The sequence below is a fragment of the Arachis ipaensis genome, chromosome B8 (genome assembly GCF_059453495.1).
Source record: "Arachis ipaensis isolate K30076 ecotype BB chromosome B8, ASM5945349v1, whole genome shotgun sequence".
Lineage (NCBI taxonomy): Eukaryota > Viridiplantae > Streptophyta > Magnoliopsida > Fabales > Fabaceae > Arachis > Arachis ipaensis.
In genome coordinates, this window is record NC_142443.1 from 109,897,247 (window position 1) to 109,919,248 (window position 22,002).

The window sequence follows — 22,002 nt, forward strand, 5'->3', positions numbered from 1 at the left end:
TCCTGTTTGGATTTCAACTAATTCGGCCAAATTTTTCAGAATTGGTTTCCACATCTTGTTTTGCAATTGTTTCAGAATTTACTTGATTAGTGAAAGTTGTATCCTCAATATGTAAGATAGGAGTGGGTAAAGGTTCATGCAAAAAATTTTTTTCCCTTAGACTCTCCCCCTAAAGAGAATTTTTCTGAAAAAAGGTTTTATGTTCCAAAAAAGTAACATCCATGCTTATATGAAATTTCTTGGTGTGTGGATTGAAAATTTTATAACCCTTTTGACTTGGGAATAGCCAATAAAAAATCATTTTTCTGCCCCTGGATCAAGTTTACTTCGATATAAAGGTGTATGTAAAAACACAGTGCAACCAAATACTTTTAAAGGTAAGTCAGAATGCAACCTACATGCTAGAAAATTCCTTTTGAAAGTATCCAATGGTGTGCAGTAATTTAACACACGTGTGGGCATTTGATTTATGAGATAGGCTGCTGTTAGGACAGCATCTTCCCATAAATACTTTGGAACATTTCCCTCAAACATAATGGCACGTGCTACTTCAAGAAGATGTTTATTCTTCCTTTCAGCAATGCCATTTTTTTGGGATGTATTGGGGCATGTAGATTGATGTTGAATACCTTTCTTTTGAAGACATTCACCAAGATTTTTATTAAAGTATTCAGTACCATTATCACTTCTTAATTTTGAAATTTTTGTGTCAAATTGTGTTTCTACCATTGTTGAAAAATACTGAAAAATTTTTGAAACCTCAGATTTTTCATGCATGAGATAGATCCAACATATTCGTGTGTGGTCATCGATAAAAGTTACAAACCATTTTTTTCCAAATTGAGTTGTTATTTTCGATGGACCCCATAGATCACTATGAATCAAGTGGAAAGGTTTAGATGCATGATAAGGTTGAGAGTAATAAGGAGCTCTATGACTCTTTGAACGAATACAACTTTCACATTTAAGTCAGGAAGAATCAATATTCTTAAACAAATTTGGAAACAAATGTTTGAGATATGGAAAACTTAGGTGTCCTAGTCTATTGTGCCAGAGCATTATTTGGTCCTTTATAGGCAAAAAAATTATACCACTAAATCCTTGAGCTATTTTATCCTCCGAAATATCCTCAAAATGATAAAACCCATCCATCATCTTAGCATTGCCAATCATCTTCCCCAAGGTCCGGTCCTGAAAAATACAATGAGTGTCAAAGAATGTCATAGCACAATTGGAATCCTTGCAGATTTTACTAATAGAGAGGAGATTACAAGAAAGCTTCGGTACATGTAGGACATTACTTAAGTCAATATTTTTGGACAGTTTAATTGTACCTTTTCCAGCAATAGATAAAAAACTACCATCAGTAACTCTAATTTTCTCATTTTCAAAGTAAGGAGAATAAGTTTTAAATAAAGGGGAGAGGCTGGTTATATGGTCAGATGCACCTGAATCGACAATCCATGGTGCATTCAAGTTTGAGGTGCAATTAAGGGACATAGAAATACTAAAATTACCTGTTTGAGTGAAAGAACCACTAGGAGTACTAGACACAGAAATGGAATTTAACAGCCTTATGAGCTGCTCAACCTGTTCCTTACTCAATAATGATTTTTCAGCCTCATGAGTGGTTGGGGTAGAGCGTATTTTGGGACCAGGTTTACTGCCTTTAAGATGTGCCAGATTTCCATGAATCTCCCAGCAGGTTTCTCAGGTGTGACAAGGTTTATTGTAGCAGTCACACCAAAGATTGGAGGGGTGCTTCTGATTTGATGAACTTTTAAGTGCAGCAGGTGCCACTAAGAGTGCACTAGACTACAAAGAAGTCTGTTCAGTCTTGCCTTTCCCCATCATCACAGCTCTACGAGTTTTCTCTCTTCTAACTTCAGTAAATACTTCTCCAATTGAGGGTAGGATTGCTCTTCCAATAATTCTGCCACGAACTTCATCTAGCTCCACATTGAGGCATGCAAGAAACTAGAATATCCTCCCTTCTTCCACTGTTTGTTGGTGGTGTTTGGCATCAGCAGCTGAATTTCACTTGAAGTTATTGAAGTGGTCAAGATCCTGCCACACCCGCTTCAATGTGTGGAAATATTTGGTGACATTGTCACTCCCTTGTTGAATTTCTCTAGTTTTTAGAGTAAGTTCATAAATCTGGGATTTATTCCCAAGATCAGAGTACATCTCCTTGACACTATTCCACAATTCTTTGGCAGTGGTATAGTACATGTAGTTACTACTGATATCCTCCTCCATTGAGTTCACCAGCCATGTCATCACCATGGAATTTTCGGTATCCCAGACATTATATTGTGGGTCAGTGATGTTAGGCTGGCTTTGCTCACCAGTAAGATATCCAATCTTCCCTATTCTACGGATATACATTTGAATTGATTGAGACCACCTAAGGTAGTTTGACCAATTGAGTCGAAATATGGTGATCTGAACTGAATGGGAGTCACCACTAACTAGTACCTGTTGCTCAGATTTTAAATCTGATGGAGTAGGAGTGGTGTTCTCCTTCTGTTCAGGATTAATGATTGATGAACTGTCAGCCATAGCTATAAATCAGAGGCACAGTGCAGAGATCCTGCTCTGATACCAAGTTGAAGTGTTTGAATATATTGTATTATCAAATGTACAGGGAATCAGCCTCTTTATAGAGAAATTAAAGAGATAGAAATAACTATAAAATAAGAAAGAAGGGAAAAATACTAGCCTAAAATAAAGGAAAGATTTCTAATCATAACTTCCCTAAAATTAAGCTAAACAAAAAAAAGTAAAAGATTTATAATTAATTATATTTACATAAAAGATTCATAAAAGGAATTAGGAATCTGATTTTGATTTGATCTAGTCAACAGACCCATACATCTGAATGAAAACATAATTTAGATTCAGGCATGAAGGTATTAATCAACAATAAAAAAAAATGCAAGACAACACAACATAAATGGCAAAACATCCATGCATGCTAAGTTACATACCGAGAAAGTTTTCTAATTGTAAAAATTACTGTTCATAGTTGATACCAAATAGTCTGCATGTAGAATTTAAGCACACAAAATAGTTCAACGGTAGGCAGTGTAAAAACTTATTAGCAGATGTATACTCCTATACATTTGCCAAGGTTTGGACCTAAAATCAACACAAAGTTGAGGGGAAAATATTATTGAAAAACAATAACAATATATAAACAAATTGACATAGTTATATCAACAAGGCTTAAATTGCATTACAATTAAAAATAAGTTATTAAGCAGCACCACTGCAGCATTACTAGTATTATTTGATATTTGTTAATCACACCCAAAAAATTTGCAAAAGGATAGAACTGGTGTTCAGGGAGATAATTTTTATCTTAATAAATGAAACTGATGTACCATTATTCCATGATATTAGACAATCGAGACAAATCATTGACATACCTGCGCAGCAATGCTTCTGTGAGTATGAACCACTCCTTTAGGTTTACCTGTTGTCCCACTTGTGTACAGATAATGAAACAACTTACATATGGTATATGGTAACAAGAACCAGTGATAGAGCAATAACTAAAATTGTTTATAACAACTGATTTCTATATAGTTCTTCAAACAAGAGAACCAATTTGACTGTTATAAACCCAACAAGTATATTGAAGGCATGAATTTTTCCTATGTTCAGGCTAGAACAAGTAATACATATTTTCTCAAGTATCAACAAAAGATAAGACATATAAGGCAACAGTTCAGAATTTTTTCTGCACATTTTTTAATTAAACCATGTCAAACAGTATCAACAGTAACATATTTGTTTAAAATTTAGTTTCCAAATTATCTGTATTATACTGAAAAAGGAAAAATGAACCCTAATAAAACAATATCGTCACATTAATCCGTTACCTGTTTTGGCAGATCGACTTCAGGCAGCAAGGCGAGGCGCGGTGTAGTGATCCACGACGAGGGAACGCAACGGAAGCGATACACCACCAGCACGGAGCAGAGTAGAGTAGACGCACAACCAGCACAGAGCAGTACAGTGCAGACTAAGGATGCTCACGTCACTAAGGAAGATGACGACGATGACACAGATGGATGACGACTCTAACGAACGTAGGAGAAACGCCACTGACTTCAGAGAACAAGCGCTAGCTAGGGTTTTTACTTTTGGGACAAAATGCCAAGGGTTGTTTTGGTATTTTGAAAAAATAGAAGTGAATTCATTAGCTATTCTAACCCAATTGGGAGAATATTCGATTTTGAAAAGAATATTCTGTTATCTCAAACAGTTTTGTCATCGCAGGGACTTAATTAAAAAAAATTTAACGTCTAAGGACCAAATTGAAAAGAAAAAATATAGGGACCTAATTAAAAATTTGGTGAAACTATAGAGTCCTGCAGAGTAATTAAACCTTATTATTGTTGTTGTTGTTGTTTTTATTTTTTTTATTACTAGTTGATTTGAATATTAATGGCGAATCTTAGTGTTGTCCTTTTATATTTAGAATTTGAATATATCACTTTTTATATTTTGTGAGTTCATTTTATTGTATATATTATTTTATTAAAGAATTTTTCTGATTGAATCATGAATGAAGCGGTTGAACTAATAAACTAGTAAATCATTAGTTAGAGTAGTTCAATAACCGATTCGATTTTAAGAACCATGTAGGCAAGTTATTGTAATATCCTCACCATTAAAGTAGCACAATAGAAACATAGCATTCTAATAGTGAAGATGTTGAAAGAGGTGCTACCACCATAACCACCGTTGTGCCACCACCATCATCTTAAGAAGGAGGAAAGCTCGAGATAAAGAAAGAGCTGCTACGGCCATCGAGCCAACCACAATCTACCACTCTTTTCACCAACAAACTCATAATTTCTATCTCAAACTTGTAGGACTAACCTGTCTAATTTCTCTTAAGTGAATGCATGTGGGTAACTATGCCATTACATGTGATTTATATGATTTGTAAATTTAAATTTGATGTGTTAGAATGTTGCTTGAGGATTGATTATTACAATTGATTGTTAGAGGCTAGCTTATAAATTTAGATTTCTCCTTAGGTTTACTATAGAAGTAATAAGTTATGCAACCAATATCTTAGCCTCATAGACCACGTTTTCAAATTTCAAGTGTGATAAAGTTTGGGTGAAAGCTTGATATATCTAGTTTATTGTTGTCACAAAATTTTAGAGTTGTCTAAGATCAGTAGAGATGGTATAAGTTTTGTAAGTAAGGTTAACTAACAACTTTCATACATGATTTCAAAACAAGGCAGTTAACTTCCAAAGTACATAACTCATTTCATAAAGCTTGTATCAGGACAGGACCAAAATCATTAGGAAGTCCTTTGTCTCTAGTTTTTTCAAATAAAAAATTAGGTAAATTAGATGTTTATAATTGTCTGTTAAGCACGTTTGAAAAGAAGTGGCAAAACTAGTCTCAGGTAAATAGGGCAGTCACAGTATTTCCTTAATTCTTGGAGCTAAGCTCCCTAAAAATTTGTGTCTTTTATTTCTTTAGAAATCTTATTTTGTAACGATCATGTGAATACAAAATTTACATGATTTTGATATCATTTGCTATTTTTACCGTTGTAAGAAAGTTTACTCGTTTTGGCGTGTCTATGAGTCGTTTGGCCTCAAGTATGTTCGTAAGTTGATGGGACGCTTGTCCTTATACTATTTGGGTAAAGTTTATTAAGTTTGTATTGTTTATAGGCTCTATTGATGTTTAGTTAAGTGGTGATGTGATGAGCGGATATTTTATACGCTTTTTGGCATCATTTTCATATAGTTTTTAGCATGTTTTGTTTAGTTTTTATTAAGTTTTTTTTTAGGTTTTACTGTTAAATTCACATTTTTCGATTCTACTTTGAGTTTGTGTATTTTTGTGTAATTTCAGGTAATTTCTGGCTGAAATTGAGGAGCCGGAGCAAAAGTCTGATTCAGAGACAGAGAAAGCACTACAGATGCTGTCTGGATCTGACCTCCTTGCACTAGGAATAGCTTTTTTGGAGATACACATGTTCAAATGGAGCGTTCTAAACGGATATGGAAAGATAACTTCCAGAGCTTTCCATCAATGTATAATAGTCTATACTTTTCTTCATATTAGAAGGCCCAAAACAGGTGTCCAACGCCAGCTTCCTGCTCCCTTCCAGGCGTCCAGCGCCCGCAAGGCAGAGACCAGCGACCAAACGCCCAAAGAGGACCCCCTAGACAGCATTCAACGCTCTAGAGACCTCATATATAGCACGTGGATCTCATCAAAACTCAGCCCAAACACTCACCAAGTGGGCCCCATAAGTGGATTTTAGCACTAAAAAGACTGTTTTACCCTTACTAGTCATTTGTTTAGTATTTAAGGGATTAGATCTACACTTTTTGACAATCATACACCATATTTTTGTTTTTATCATTGTATTTCCTTTCAGTATGAGTTTCTAAACTTCTTAGGTTGAGGGGAGGAGCCCTGCTGAGTCCTATGAATTAATAAAAGTATTACTGTTTCGCTTCGATCCGTGTTTGATTTGATTCTAAGATGTATACTCGTTCTTCAACATGGTGAATAGGATGATCAGTGACCATCAACTCTGTTCATCATACTAGGACCGCGTGCCTGACAACCACCCGTGTCTACTTGGGTTCTGTGAATACGTGACTGGAAAGCGCGAACCGCCAACTTGATTATACATCTCTTAGATGGCTAATCCACGACTTCATTGGGGACTTCTCGAGATACTAGTTCAACCAATTTCTAGGGAGATTAGGGTCTCTGTGGTAGAGGCTAGAACCCAAAGAAGCAACATTCTCTGATCCAGAAGATTTGACTTTGTTTATGGCGTTTTGAGTAGGATCGCCAGGAGAATGAACTGCTAGAGCTTTACCCTCGTTCAGATTGGATGACCACGGTCAATGGTGTTTGACCTGAAGCAGAGGAGATTGATGACCACGGCCAATGGCGTTGATCACATACAGCCTGCGATAGAAGAAATGATTCACAAGTAAAGGAGACAGTAATACCAAAGTTAATTCAAAAAGACAAAGCAACTCTAATCCTTAACCATATCCCGATTACTGATTCCCTTCTAATATACAAAGTATTTTATTTTATTCTTTTCATGTTAACCTAGTTTAGATCTCACAAATACAAAAACTTCTGATTCGCCTGACTAAGACCTGCAAGATAACCATAGCTTGCTTCAAGCCACAATCCTCGTGGGATCGACCCTGACTCACTCAGGTATTACTTGGACGACCCAGTGTACTTGCTGGTATAGTTGTACGAAGGTGTGGAGATTCGTGCACCAAGATGCCATATAAGAAAAAGAAAGCACATAGAAATAAATCATTTGGAATACTTTGAGGTGTAGAAAGAACGTTAATGGTTTAGAATAAAGCTAACGAACGGTTTTTATGATGATTAAGTCATTGACATGCTTACAATTATGATTTTGAGTTTATTATGATATTCAATTGGGAAGAAAAGAGATAAACTGTTGATCAAAAAATATTTTTGAATAAGGTAAGTTGGTTCGAAGTAGTAAAGAGGTCGAAGATATAAGTAGTTCTCGAAAAGATGCACGTGCAAGCATTGGCTGGAGGTACTCGATGCGGATTCGATTTCAAAATATTTTATCGAATCGAACAGGTCAAATCGGTCAGGTATTCGAAAGAAGTAATCGAATAAGTGATGATTGGATTTTTTGACGGTTTAGAAATTCGCTAATGAAATCTCGTTGTAAAGTATAGTTTCTAAACCAAGCAATAATCCTTTCATACAAAAAGTTGTTTGTCACTAGTACAAACCCCTAAAATTTATAAACCGAAGTATTGGACCTCGGGTCGTTCTCCCTAGAAATTACAATAAAGTGTCTTGTTATTGGTTATGAGTTATTTTGGGGTTTTGGATAAGAAGCATGAAAAGTAAATGGCAATGAAAATAAACTAACAACTATAAAAGGCTCTTGGCAAGGTATGAAAATTAGAAGTCCTATCCTAGTTATCCTTCTCAATTGTGATGAGAATTGTTCATTGCTACCACTTAGTTAACCCTTACTAATTAAAGGAAAGTCAAGTGGATGAATTGACTTGAGCCACAAGTCCTAGCCAACTCCCAAGGAAAGACTAGCTTTAGTGCACTCCAAACCAATTAGCAATATCTCCAATTATCAATCAACAAAGGAATTAGATAACTCAAGTGTCACTAATTACTCTACCTAGGCCAAGAGGAACAAAATCTACACTATATCTAGAAGAGGCATTTCAACAAACACATAGAGTGCAATAGAAGTAAACATTATTAATTGCAAGAATTAAAGGAATCTACAACTACAAAGGCAAGAGATCAACAATAGAAAAGCAAAGAAGAACAATTATTATGAATTACCTCTTATTGAATTGGAAGAATGTAGAAGGAACAATACTAGATCTACAACAAAATATAAGAACAACATAAAGGAATTTATAACAAAAGAATAGAAGAAGATGAATGTAGCAACAAAGAATTGAGAGATAGAAGTGGAAGAAAGCAAAGATTAAAACCTAGATCTAAGAACTAAACCTAATCCTAATCCTAATTCTAGAGAGAAGAGAGAGCTTCTCTCTCTAGAAACTAACTCTAAACTAATCCTAATGAGTGTGTATGATTGGAATCCCCATTGCTCTTCAATCCTTGGCTTTAAATAGCATCTTTGGCGCCAAAGTTGGTTGGGATTGGGCCCCACAACCTTTGAGAATTTGTTGGTCACGTTTTCATTAAAAAATCATAAACCAGCACCGACGCGTACGCGCACAGCACGCGTACGCGTCCATGGGGTGATTCGCAGGTGCGCGCAAGCGCCAGGTGTGCGCGCGCGTCTATGGGCGAGTTCAACTTCTTTGACTTTTCATGATTTCTCCACTTTGCATGCTTTCCTCTTCACTCCTTTGATCCATTCCTAGCCTTTTCAATTTGAAATCACTAACAAACTTATCAAGGCATCTAGTGGAATCAAAGGGAGATTAAAACCATCAAATTAAGGGTCTAAAAGTATGTTTTCACATCTAAGCACAAATAAGGAGACAATCACAAAACCATGCTATTTCATTGAATAAATGTGGGTAAAAGGTGATAAAATCTCTTAAAATCAATACAGGATAAACCGTCAAAACGGGGTTTATCAACCTCCCCACACTTAAACCAAGCATGTCCTCATGCTTAAACCAAGCATGAAGTAAGGGTATGGTGTTTATTTAATGGAAACTAACTAAATGCAATCTACCTATATGCAACTATCTAAATGAATGCAATTGCTTGGTCAAAATAAATCAATTCCCAAGAAACATATATGCACAAGGGCTAAGGACTAGCAAGTCTAATCCACAATTGAATTGAGTTATTAAATATTTTTACAAACTAGCATGAAAATTATGATCATAGGTGAAAACATGTAATTGAGCATCAAACCCTCACCGGTAGTGTTTGCACTCTATTCGCTCAAGTGTTTAGGGTCGATTCTCTCAATTCTCCCCTAATCATGCTTTTCAAGATTTGTTTTTCTTCTAACAATCGACATACATTTCATGCATGCATACAAGTATCATGAGGTCTTTTCTTTAGGTTGTAATGGGGTTAGGGTCAAGGTAGGATGCATATATGGTCAAGTGAGCTTGAAGTTTGAATCTTTGATTAACCTAGACTTTCCACCTAACCTATGACAACCTATGCAATTTAAGTTCTAACCTAACTACCCATTCTACTCACTTTTTCACATACTCATGCATCCCTTTTCATTTCACAACACTTATGCATTGATTTTATTAAGCTATACTTTGATTTGGGGCATTTTGTCCCCTTTTTATTTCTTTCTTTTTTTTCTTCTTTTGTTTTTTTTCTTTTTCTATAATTTTTTTTCTTTTCCATATTATTTTTTTTCTTTTCTTTTTTTTCTTTTCTTCTTTTGTTTTTCTCATTCTTTTCTTTTTTATATACGAGAACATCAATGCGTAAGGTTTTACAATTGATCAATACATGAGTATGTACCCAATTCCCAATATTTTCAATAACAATACAAAACTACCCCTTTTATTCACCCAATGTCCCAAGGTTTCCACACTTGAATGATACTCACACACACTAGCCTAAGCTAATCAAAGATCCAAATTAAGGACATTTATTGTTTTTCGCTTTAAGGCTAGTAATGTGCTAAATTAAAGAATAAGTGGGTTAAGCGTAGGCTCAAATTTGGCTACAAAGGAAGATAAAAGGTAAGGCCATTTGGATAAGTGAGTTAATGAAATGATGGCCTCAATCATATAAATGCATGAATACACAAAATAATGGAAATAAAGAATCAAACAAATCAAAGATTACAATCATAGAAAGAGACTAATGCACACAAGAAGGAAAATAAGTGGTTATAAGATGTAACCACACCATTAGGCTCAAATCTCACAAGCTTGTGTTCTTAGCTCATAAATCATGTTCCACAAAATATATAATTCAAGCAAGTTCTATGAAAAGTTTTCACTCAAATCAATTGAGATGCCCTATAGATAGAAATCTTGGAAAATTTCATTATTTGAAAAATTTCATTATTTTGACTAAGCTTATTGTGTATACATATGCAGAAAATAAGAAAATGAAAGTAAAAATCCTAAGAACCTAAAATGAAATGCAAAAGTGTTGGGATTAGAAATTTGTCACCCAAAATCGCCGACCGGTTGGACGACCTCCCCACACTTAAAAGTTTGCACCGTCCTCGGTGCACTCAAAGATGAGCAAGGGGTACGGCGACTCTCTGGATTGCTATGTGTTCTTTCTTCTGCTTCCATGGTTGCTTGTGGTGCATTCGTTATGAAAAACAAAAATACAACACCATAAGATGAGAAGATATAAAAGCAAGGAAGCATACATTGTTGGAATGAGGTAAATCACTAGAATTGAGTGAGTGAATTAGTGTGACATTTATGACACTAAGGTATGTAAATTCTAAATTGCGCGCTTTAGAACCCACATAAGCATAAAGAGTTATGTCACAAAAGAGGCATGCACTTCACTCATCCTAGTGTGCTTGAGATGCTTTAAGTAAACTTGTAAGGTAAAACAAGCATTAAAGAAGCATGAAAGCATTCAAGTCAAACATATGGATGGATATAATCATGAACACAATGCATTAAGGTAAATGCACAACATCATCCATCAAGAGATTGCCTAATCGAGGGAAAAGGATCCAAATCACATGATGGCTAGCTACAACATGCAATTCAAAAGAGTTATAAGCTCGAAGACAATTCTCATCACTTGGTATTTTTCAAAAAGTAAGCATGAAGAACTCAAAACCAAGTAACAAAATATAACCTCAATCATAGAATCCAACAAAGATTATCTAAAAACATTCATGCTAAAATAGCATTTAGGCAATAAGGGATATAGCAATTTATAGTAAACAAAGTCAATACTCCAACACTTATGATGAAAAGAGAGAAAATAAAATGAAAACTAAACTAAAACTAACTAATCAACTAACTAACTAATTAACTAACTAACTAACTAACAACCAACTAAAATAAATGGTTATCGATGGTGTTTGGAAGTGTTGGATGAGTGGTAAAAGGAGGGAAGAAGAAAGGAGAAGGAAAGAAATGGAAAGAGGAAAAGAAAAGAAGTGGATGGGAGAAAGGGTATCCACGCGAACGCACGCATGGCGCGCGCGCGTCGTTGGCTTATTTCGAGAGTGGCGCGTACGCGTCATGTGCGCGTGTGCGCAAGTGGGGTTTGTGCCAGAGGCACAACGTTGGCGCGGCGCAGGCACAACTCTCTGGAAAATGTATGGAGGTTGGAACTTCTCAATCCACGCGTACGCACGCATGGCGCGCGCGCGTGGATGGTCGAAAATGCTGGAAGTGCGCGTACACGCCATGTACGCGTACGCGTGGATGGTGCTCTGTTTTTCAAAAATTTTTTTCTATGTTTTTGCACCAATCCAAGCATTCCAAACCTCCAAACAGCTACCAAAACACTATAAAACCTTATTTAACATACTTAAACTACCAAACATACTCAACTAACTAAACAAAACATGAAATTAAACTAATTCTACCAATATATACAAAAGAGAAAATGAAAGGATTTTACCATGGTGGGGTGTCTCCCACCTAGCACTTTTGTTTATTGTCCTTAAGTTGGACTTATGGGGAGCTCCTCATCAAGGTGACTTGTGCTTGTATTCATCTTGGAACTCCCACTAATGCTTGGTTCTCCATTGTGCCCCAAGATTCTTCATGGATTGAGCCAAGTCTTGGTGGAGTTCTTCACAAGCTTGGGGCTCCCAAAGTTGATCCTCTTCTTGTAATCCGGGATTCCACACTTTGTTTTCACACCCGTCTTGAGGTTGATCATCATTATTAGTCCAACCGGGTGGTGAGTAAGGTGAATTCTCTATATAGTGGCCAACAATCCTCCTAGACCCATCTATTTGAGCACTACTCCAACCTTTATATCTCATGTTTGATGCATCAACCATAATGAGCCTTGATTTGCAACGCCAACTACGAAACATCTTTCGCTTACGCTTCATCCCACAAAGGATCCTAAGTTGACCATCCGTTTCAAGCAAGCCATACTCAAGTGGGACAATAAAGCTAATAGAAATGAATTTTACCCACTCAAGTGAAGGAGTACATGGCCACCTAGGCAAAGATGCTTCCAAAGATCTTGACAAAGCATAACCAACCCCCGTTCTTCTATTTCTAGGGACTTCCACCTCTTCACAAGATTTCTCTAATTCAATCCTTTGTTCATTAATAATCAAACTATCTAAGCCTTTTCCCTTAATCAAACTATAATTGGGAGGGTGAAAGGAGTTTACCTCCACAACCTTTTCAAATGCACCGGGAGAAGGTTCTTCAAGTTCAAAGGATTCTCCACTACTAGGACTTGATGCTTGCTCTTTATTGCCATGGGAACTCAGTTCTTGCTCTATCCCATCCAAGTCTTCATATGGAATATGCGTTGGAAGGTGTGCATTTTCCTCCCTAGCATCAATTTCAATCATCTTGGAGGGGTTTTCTTCAACTCTATGTTCCCATGGAAGCTCCGTATCTCCTAAGTCTTCTACCACTTCTTCCTTGTCTTCAACAATTAAAGCTTCCTCCAATTGTTCCAATACAAAGCAACTTCCCTCATTTCCCACCGGAGTTTTCAATCTCTCCTTCATGCTATGTTCTTCATTTGATTCTCCACATGTAGCCATGGGAGTTCCTTGAGTGTTCAAGCATTGGGAGGCTAATTGATTTGTTATCGCATCCAAGGTGGCCATGAAATTTTGCACATCCCTTTTCATCTCTTCTTGCCCTTGAACAAGAACACCAAGGGTTTCATTCATTAGAGATTGGGGTGGGTGGAAGGGTTCATTAAATTGGGGGGAGGGTTCATAGTAGGAAGGTGGTTCTTCTTGGTAGAGTTGTGGTGGTTCTATGTTTTCTACTCTTTCCACTTGTTGCACAACACACTCCATGGTTGCTTGAAATTGATCCAATGCTTCCTTGAGACGATCCCTTGACTCTTGTTCCTCTTGGATAATATGATTAGGATCATGTGGCTCTTGGATCAATGGATATGAGTATTCTTCCATGGGAGGTTATGGTGGAAAGTAGTATTCATCTTGTGGTTGAAAATTTTCATATATTGGAAGTGGTTCATCTTGGTAATAATGTGGAGGAGGTGGCTCTTGAAAATATTGATGTTGGCGTGGTGGTGGCTCTATGTGTGGTTCATATTGCTCATATGGTTGTTGGTAGGATGGATATGGATTAGGGTCATATGAAGATGGTTGGTAAGAAGGGGCTTGTGAGTATGGTTGGGAGTTATGTTGAGGGTATGGATCATAGGCATATGGTGGTAGTTCTTGAAAATCACAAGGTGAGTCACCATAGCCATTGGATTGATATGCATCATAGAATGGCTCTTCTTCATAGTGCATTGGTGGAGGTTGTTGCCATGAAGATTGATCATATGCATATGGCTCCTTCCACCTTTGGTCATCCCATTCTTGATGCACATCTTCATTGAAGTTCTCATTTCCTACAACATAGTTGTAATCACACTCATAGCCAAAGTGAGAATTCATAGTAAAAGTAAAAATAAGAAACAAAAGCTAACAAGAAATAATGAAACAAAGTCCTAGAACTAGCAAAAACTAACAAGCAATCCAAAAATCAAGCTATTCACATTATATACAATAACCAATAACATAACACCATTGCAACTCCCCGGCAACGGCGCCATTTTGATGAGAAGATTTTTTGACGGTTTAGAAATTCACTAATGAAATCTCGTTGTAAAGTATAGTTTCTAAACCAAGCAATAATCCTTTCATACAAAAAGTTGTTTGTCACTAGTACAAACCCCTAAAATTTATAAACCGAAGTATTGGACCTCGGGTCGTTCTCCCTAGAAATTACAATAAAGTGTCTTGTTATTGGTTATGAGTTATTTTGGGGTTTTGGATAAGAAGCATGAAAAGTAAATGGCAATGAAAATAAACTAACAACTATAAAAGGCTCTTGGCAAGGTATGAAAATTAGAAGTCCTATCCTAGTTATCCTTCTCAATTGTGATGAGAATTGTTCATTGCTACCACTTAGTTAACCCTTACTAATTAAAGGAAAGTCAAGTGGATGAATTGACTTGAGCCACAAGTCCTAGCCAACTCCCAAGGAAAGACTAGCTTTAGTGCACTCCAAACCAATTAGCAATCTCTCCAATTATCAATCAACAAAGGAATTAGATAACTCAAGTGTCACTAATTACTCTACCTAGGCCAAGAGGAACAAAATCTACACTATATCTAGAAGAGGCATTTCAACAAACACATAGAGTGCAATAGAAGTAAACATTATTAATTGCAAGAATTAAAGGAATCTACAACTACAAAGGCAAGAGATCAACAATAGAAAAGCAAAGAAGAACAATTATTATGAATTACCTCTTATTGAATTGGAAGAATGTAGAAGGAACAATACTAGATCTACAACAAAATATAAGAACAACATAAAGGAATTTATAACAAAAGAATAGAAGAAGATGAATGTAGCAACAAAGAATTGAGAGATAGAAGTGGAAGAAAGCAAAGATTAAAACCTATATCTAAGAACTAAACCTAATCCTAATCCTAATTCTAGAGAGAAGAGAGAGCTTCTCTCTCTAGAAACTAACTCTAAACTAATCCTAATGAGTGTGTATGATTGGAATCCCCATTGCTTTTCAATCCTTGGCTTTAAATAGCATCTTTGGGGCCAAAGTTGGTTGGGATTGGGCCCCACAACCCTTGAGAATTTGTTGGTCACGTTTTCATTAAAAAATCATAAACCAGCACCGACGCGTATGCGCACAGCACGCGTACGCGTCCATGGGGTGATTCGCAGGTGCTCGCAAGCGCCAGGTGTGCGCGCGCGTCCATGTGCGAGTTCAACTTCTTTGACTTTTCATGATTTCTCCACTTTGCATGCTTTCCTCTTCACTCCTTTGATCCATTCCTAGCCTTTTCAATATGAAATCACTAACAAACATATCAAGGCATCTAGTTGAATCAAAGGGAGATTAAAACCATCAAATTAAGGGTCTAAAAGCATGTTTTCACATCTAAGCACAAATAAGGAGACAATCATAAAACCATGCTGTTTCATTGAATAAATGTGGGTAAAAGGTGATAAAATCTCTTAAAATCAATACAGGATAAACCGTCAAAACGGGGTTTATCAATAAGTTATTTAGAAAAGAAGATCGAGTGGTTATGTGAGTGGGAAGTTGAAGATATTTACCATGCAGAGAATTTATGAGTAAGCGTTTAATCAGCCAAAGGGCGGGAACGGTTACCGAGGAGTGCGCATTCAAGGTTGTGTTTTTGTAATTAATTGTCAATTACAAAAGTGGATTATAAATACTAAAAATTTTTAGGGAATAAAGGTTGGAACTTTAACTCAGAAAACCCTCAAGCACACTCACATCCCCAGAGAATTCCTGAGTCTGTGATCGAGTTACTTTTCTGTAGGGTTCCTTCCATGTTTTTACTCTTTCAATTTATTTTCTTGTAAACTTTATTTTTCAAGCAAGTTTATCTTCCAAGTATCCTTTAATTTCAATGTCCAATTTACATTTCTTCAATTTTAACTTTCATGTCAAAGCCCTTTGATTCATTTGAAGGCACTTTATTGTTTTCTTTTAATTTTAACGGCGTCCTTTTCGATTTCAGCACATTTTCTTTTCGAAAACTTTATTCATTCGTTTTTTTTATTGATTTACAAAATTTAATTTATCTTTTATCCCATTTCTCATCTAATCGAAGACACTTTGATGCAGTTTTAGAAAACTGGTACCTGCAAAGAGGAGTAGGTTTCGCTCCCAGACCATTAGATATCGAACCACCATCGATTTGCTAAAAATCGACAAAACAAATTGGGATGCCTGGTGGGACAGTTTTAAAATTGAAGTGTGTCAAAAAGTTGTTATATCATTTGGTGTATGCGTTTGAGAAGTGGGAAGATCATTCACATAGCTGATGAAGTGTCAAATGTAAATGGTGGTTCCTCCACCAATGATAGCATACCAGTAATTGTGCAACAAGCGGATGTGACGTCACGTTCGGAAAGTGTAATTGGAATTGAAAGCATAGCGGCCACAACTGCGCAAATTGGGAATGTTGGACGCAATATTCGTCCACATGGTACTCTACCACCAACCCAGCCTCAATTAACCACTGGTTGGCCTCCTTATAGTCTTCCTCCAGGTTATGTTCCACCTGTGGGTAATTTTGTGCCTCCCGTTCGATTTGGGAGTATAAATGGAAGAAATAATTCTCAAAACCCACAACAACATTCCGAGTACTCTCGTGATTATAATGTGGGCTCCACCTCGAATGCTGCTAATTCGATGGCAGTATATCGACAGCAAGTAGAGGAAAATCATCATGACTTGGTCAACTTGCTAACTCAACAGATGACTACAATTCTGAATCCAATGATGGCTGATCACGAGTCAAAATTCAAATGTCTTGCTAGACAAGTCGAACGAATTGCCCGAATCGTAGATTATGAGGAAGGTGAAAGGCAAGATGCCTGGGAATGAAGGATTTGAAAATGTTTTCCAAAATGAAAACAATGTTTTTAATAGAGAAAATCCTCATGTAGTTCCCCGAGGTCAAAACGCTGATGAATTTCTAGCCAGATTGCGTGCTAATCATGGCGGTGAATGTTATCAAGTCACCAAAATTGTGGAAGAAGTGCTCAATCAAGTTGGTTTGAATGTCGGTTTCATGAATCGACCTCATTTTGTGTCTACTTTCCCTCAAGCTGCCAAATGACCGAAGTGCCAAGAGGGGTGAAAAATCCAAAAGTAATCACAAAGTTTGCAGGGGAAGTTGAAGAGTCGACCACTGAACATGTCGCTCGATATTTGGTTGAGATTGAAAATTTAGCCAATGATGAGAATTTAAAAATGAAGTTTTTTCCTTCTTCGCTAACGAAGAATGCGTTTACTTGGTTTTCCAATCTCAGACCAAATTCGATAATGACATGGAATCAGTTAGAAACTGCTTTTCATGTTTAGTTTTATCGAGGGGAAATGAATATGGTAGTTACTGATCTGGTTGCTTTGAAATGAGAAGATGGTGAAACCATTGATGATTATATGATATGTTTCAAAAATTATAGAAGTAGATGCTATGTTTCATTACCTGAGAATGAAATTGTGAAAATAGCAATTATGGGACTAGGTTTCTATATGCGCCGAAAGTTACTTAATGTACATATCCCCGATATGGCCCATTTGGCCGAAAAAGTCTGTCAGACCGAGCTCATGAAAAAAGAGAAAGAGAAATATAGGAGTGAGCAACGATCAAAGAGTAAACCTTTTACTCGGAAAGAAAAAGTTGCTTATGTGACTATGGAGTCCTCAGAAGAGGAACTTGATTTCGAAACAGAGGTCAATTTGGCCGAACTTAAGAAGGGCCTTCCATATGTCTGTTCCTTACTTAAAAAGTCGAATGATTCAAAACAAAAAAGTGAAAAGAAATATAGTTTTGATATTTCGAAATCTGATCAGATTTTCGATGTGTTGCTTAAAGATAAACAGTTAATTTTGCCTGAGGGTAGAACTTTACTTTCGGTGAAAGATTTCAAAGAAAAACCATATTGTAAATTTCACCAAGCAACAAGTCATTTGACTAACAGTTGTGTTCGTTTCAGGGACCTAATTCAGGAAGCAATAATGGAGGGAGGGTTAAAATTCGACGATGGAAAGGAGGAAATGAAGGTTGATGTCGATCCCTTCGATGTTGATGCCAGCTTTGTTGAGCCATGTTTCGGAGTAAACATGGTTGGCATGTCCTATGACTTTGACGTGGCTCTTGATGATTTTGAGTCACAAGTTAGAACGGTGTATCCCCGAGCGGGAGATAGTTTGTTGGACTTTTTAGTTCAGCAAAAAATTAAAGACCGGGATGTATCTCTGTGTCCACGGTGTAATACTGTTTTTTGATTCCGAAGCAACGGTAATTTTAGAAAAGGAGAGAATAAAGAAAGAATTGGCTCATAGAGAAGAGCAGGCATGTCAGAGACAGTCGATTCGGTGCATAGAGAGTCAGAGTTTTAAGGCTCCTCAACAAAGTGTGACTACACCCTTAAGCTGATCTCAGGCTATAGGTGTCCAATGGATTCGTAACTATCAGGAGTTCCAAAAGTGGGATGCTCTATATTGACGCAACCCATAGTGGGGTCTGATGCCAGGGCATTTTGGCCAGTTTCACTGACCTTTTCTTTACTGTTTTAGGGTAGTTTCATGCATTTTCTTAGTTAATAAGCAAGTTTTGGGTAGATAATCACTTACATCTTGATTCAAGCAAACATTGTGAATTTTACATGATTTTATGAGAATTATGCATGAATTGAATGATAAAATGGATGATGCATGATCTCATGAGTTAGAACCTAGCTTTGATGCACTTTACTTGTTTGATTTCAGGACAAAGAAAGCAAGGAAGATGCCACGTTGATAGCCACGTTAGTCTAACTAACGTGACCATTAACATGGAATGGAGGCTAGCTTGCAACGTTAATAAGAAAAGTAAATACCAATAACGCCTTTGTGAGCCATCATAGCCCACGTTAGTGTCCATGTTAACTACATTAACGTGGAAGCTAACGTGGAGGAAAAAGAAAGCCCCAACGTTAGTGGTAAAAGTGAATACCACTAACGTTCCAAAAGGTACAATTGGCCACGTTAAGAGTCACGTTAACTACATTAACGTGAACTCTAACGTGGGAGGAGCAAGGAAGAGCCAACGTTAGTGACACTCACCTTTGTCACTAACGTTGGACCAAGCTATTATTAGCCATGTTAGCTGCCACATTAATTACATTAATGTGGAAGCTAACGTGGAGGAAAGAAATGATGAGCCAACGTTAGTGACACTCACCTTTGTCACTAACGTTGGAGATGGCAATCACCACCATGTTAGTGGTCACGTTAATACAATTAACGTGAGGCACTAACGTGGGAAGGGGCGTTTGGAGCGTTAGTAACAAAGGTAAGTGTCACTAACGCTCTCGAAGCTGAGGCATGTACACGTTAAGGGTCACGTTAGCTACACTAACGTGGACTCTAACGTAGGGAGGAAGGGCAACAAGCAAATGTTGTTGGAAAAGGTGAATGCCAATAACGTTTGCGAAGGACTAAGAGGCAACGTTAGTGGTCACGTTAGTGCCACTAACGTTGAAATTAACGTGGACCATTTTGGGTTAGGAACGTTAGTAAAAAAGGTGATCGTCACTAACGTTCTCGAACCCACATTTTCACTTAACGTTAACACCACTAACATCCTAACTAACGTCGATGCCTAACTCACACTTTTTCTGCAAGCAAAGCTAAGCCCACTGAAGATGATAACTGCTTCAACTCAAAGATCCAAAGGCCCATATCCAAGACTTGAAGAGCCAACTAGAAGATCAGAAGAGTAGTATATATAGGAGTAGTTTTGAACTAGAAAGGGAGCTTTTGGCATTGGGAGAACTACTCTCTGTATAATTTTACTTTCTCTGCAACTTCTAGTTTTACTTTCAAAATGTATTTTCCATCTTTGCTTTCCATTCCCAGAGCTATGAACAACTAAACCCCTTTCATTGGGTTATGGAGCTTTGTTGTAATTTGATGGATCAGTAATAGTTTTCATTATTCTTCTTCTTTCTTTTCTCTTGATTTTACTAGAAAGCTTTCAATCTTCATCCAATTGGGTAGTTGTCTTGGAAAAGAAGCTATTCATACTTAGATCTCTTCGGAACCTTGGAAGAGGAATGAAGAGATCATGCTAGAAATGCTTTCTCATGTAGGACCAAATTGGGGTTTGGACGGATATAGTGACATATAATTCTCCCAATACTTTGATTTGGAAAAAACATGTGGTATAATCAGTGACCATACTTCATCTCTTCTAATGAGCAATTAGAACAAGGAATTGGCTGTTGATCAAGATTTGAGAGATTGAATTATCAAGGAATTGGAATTCAATCACTTAAGATTGCCACGGAGATCAATGAATGCATTGATTGAGGAAGAGATGAAAATGAACTTGATCCGGAGAATACAACATCTCCTGAGCCCAATGAACTTCCCATTTCTGATCTTGCCCATTCTCTTTACTTTCTGCCATTTACTTTTATTCTCATCTTCCCCATTCCTCATTTAAGATTCCGCAATTTACTTTCTGTCATTTACATTCAGTTCTTTATTTCCAGCATTTACATTTTCTGCCATTTACTTTCCCACCATTTAATTTCCTGTAATTCTCAAATCAAATTCTGCTTAGCTCAACTAGAACATTCCTCCAATTAAAGTTGCTTGACCAATCAATCCCTGTGGGATTCGACCTCACTCTATTGTGAGTTTTTACTTGACGACAATTCGGTATACTTGTCGAGGGAAATCTGTTGAGAGACAAGTTTCCGTGTATCAAGTTTATGGTACCGTTGCCGGGGATTGATTTTGTATCAACAATGATTAAATCGGTGGATAACTAGATTGAGCACTTTTTCTTTCTTTTGTTGATTTAATTTCTGTTTGAGTAATTTACTTTCAGTTTTTGTTATTTCCTTCCCTTTACCCCTTACCCGTTTGAGATATTCTCTTAATTGTCACAATTCAGTTTACTAACCCACTAACTGTTTGATATATTGCATCATTCACACTAACAACATTTTTTTACAAGAATACTCTCTATCCCCCTTTTACTTTGGCCTTGTTGATTGTATGACAGGTTGAAGAAGCGGGGCTTCAACTTCCTTTGATTCTGAACCTGAGAGGACCTTCCTTAGATTAAGGAGGGAAGCAAGGGGAAAGAGAGTTGTTGGTGCTGAAGAAGAGGAATAGTACTTTGAACCAGACATGGATGAGAATATGGAGAATCATCATGAAGAAGAAGCTCACAACCATGGCAGAGAAGGTCCAGTGCACCATGCTGGGCAAGAGAGAAGAGTTCTGGGATCTTACATAAATCCAAAAGCCAACCATACATGCCAATAACTTTGAACTAAAGCCACAACTCATCACCCTCGTTTAGAACAACTGTTCATTCGGAGGAAGTGTCCAAGAAGATCCCAATCAACATCTAACCACCTTCCTGAGGATATGTGATACTGTGAAGTCTAATGGTGTTCATCCTGACACCTATAGACTGCTTCTGTTTCCCTTCTCACTCAAGGACAAAGCATCTAAATAGCTGGAATCCTTTCCGAAGGAGAGTTTAACAACTTGGGAAGATGTGGTGAACAAATTCTTGGCGAGATTCTATCCTCCTCAAAGGATCAACAGGTTGAGAGCTGAGGTACAAACCTTCAGGCAACAAGATGGTGAAACTCTATATAAAGCATGGGAGAGGTTTAAGGACTTGACAAGAAGGTGCCTGCCAGATATGTTCAATGAATGGGTGCAGTTACACATCTTCTATGAGGGTCTTTCTTACGAATCAAAGAAGGCAGT

General features: G+C 37.1%; 1 protein-coding gene and 1 pseudogene across 1 annotated transcript; one reads left to right on the plus strand and one right to left on the minus strand.

Moving 5' to 3' along the window:
• Positions 1–1,156: 1,156 nt before the first annotated feature.
• LOC148549228 (uncharacterized) lies at positions 1,157–2,562 on the minus strand (annotated as a pseudogene).
• Positions 2,563–17,331: 14,769 nt separating this feature from the next.
• LOC107611275 (uncharacterized) lies at positions 17,332–18,510 on the plus strand. Its single transcript, XM_016313222.1, has 3 exons — positions 17,332–17,555; positions 17,685–17,991; positions 18,106–18,510. Exons 1-3 carry the CDS (start codon positions 17,332–17,334, stop codon positions 18,508–18,510), a joined length of 936 nt encoding a protein of 311 aa, XP_016168708.1.
• The last annotated feature ends 3,492 nt before the right edge of the window (positions 18,511–22,002 follow it).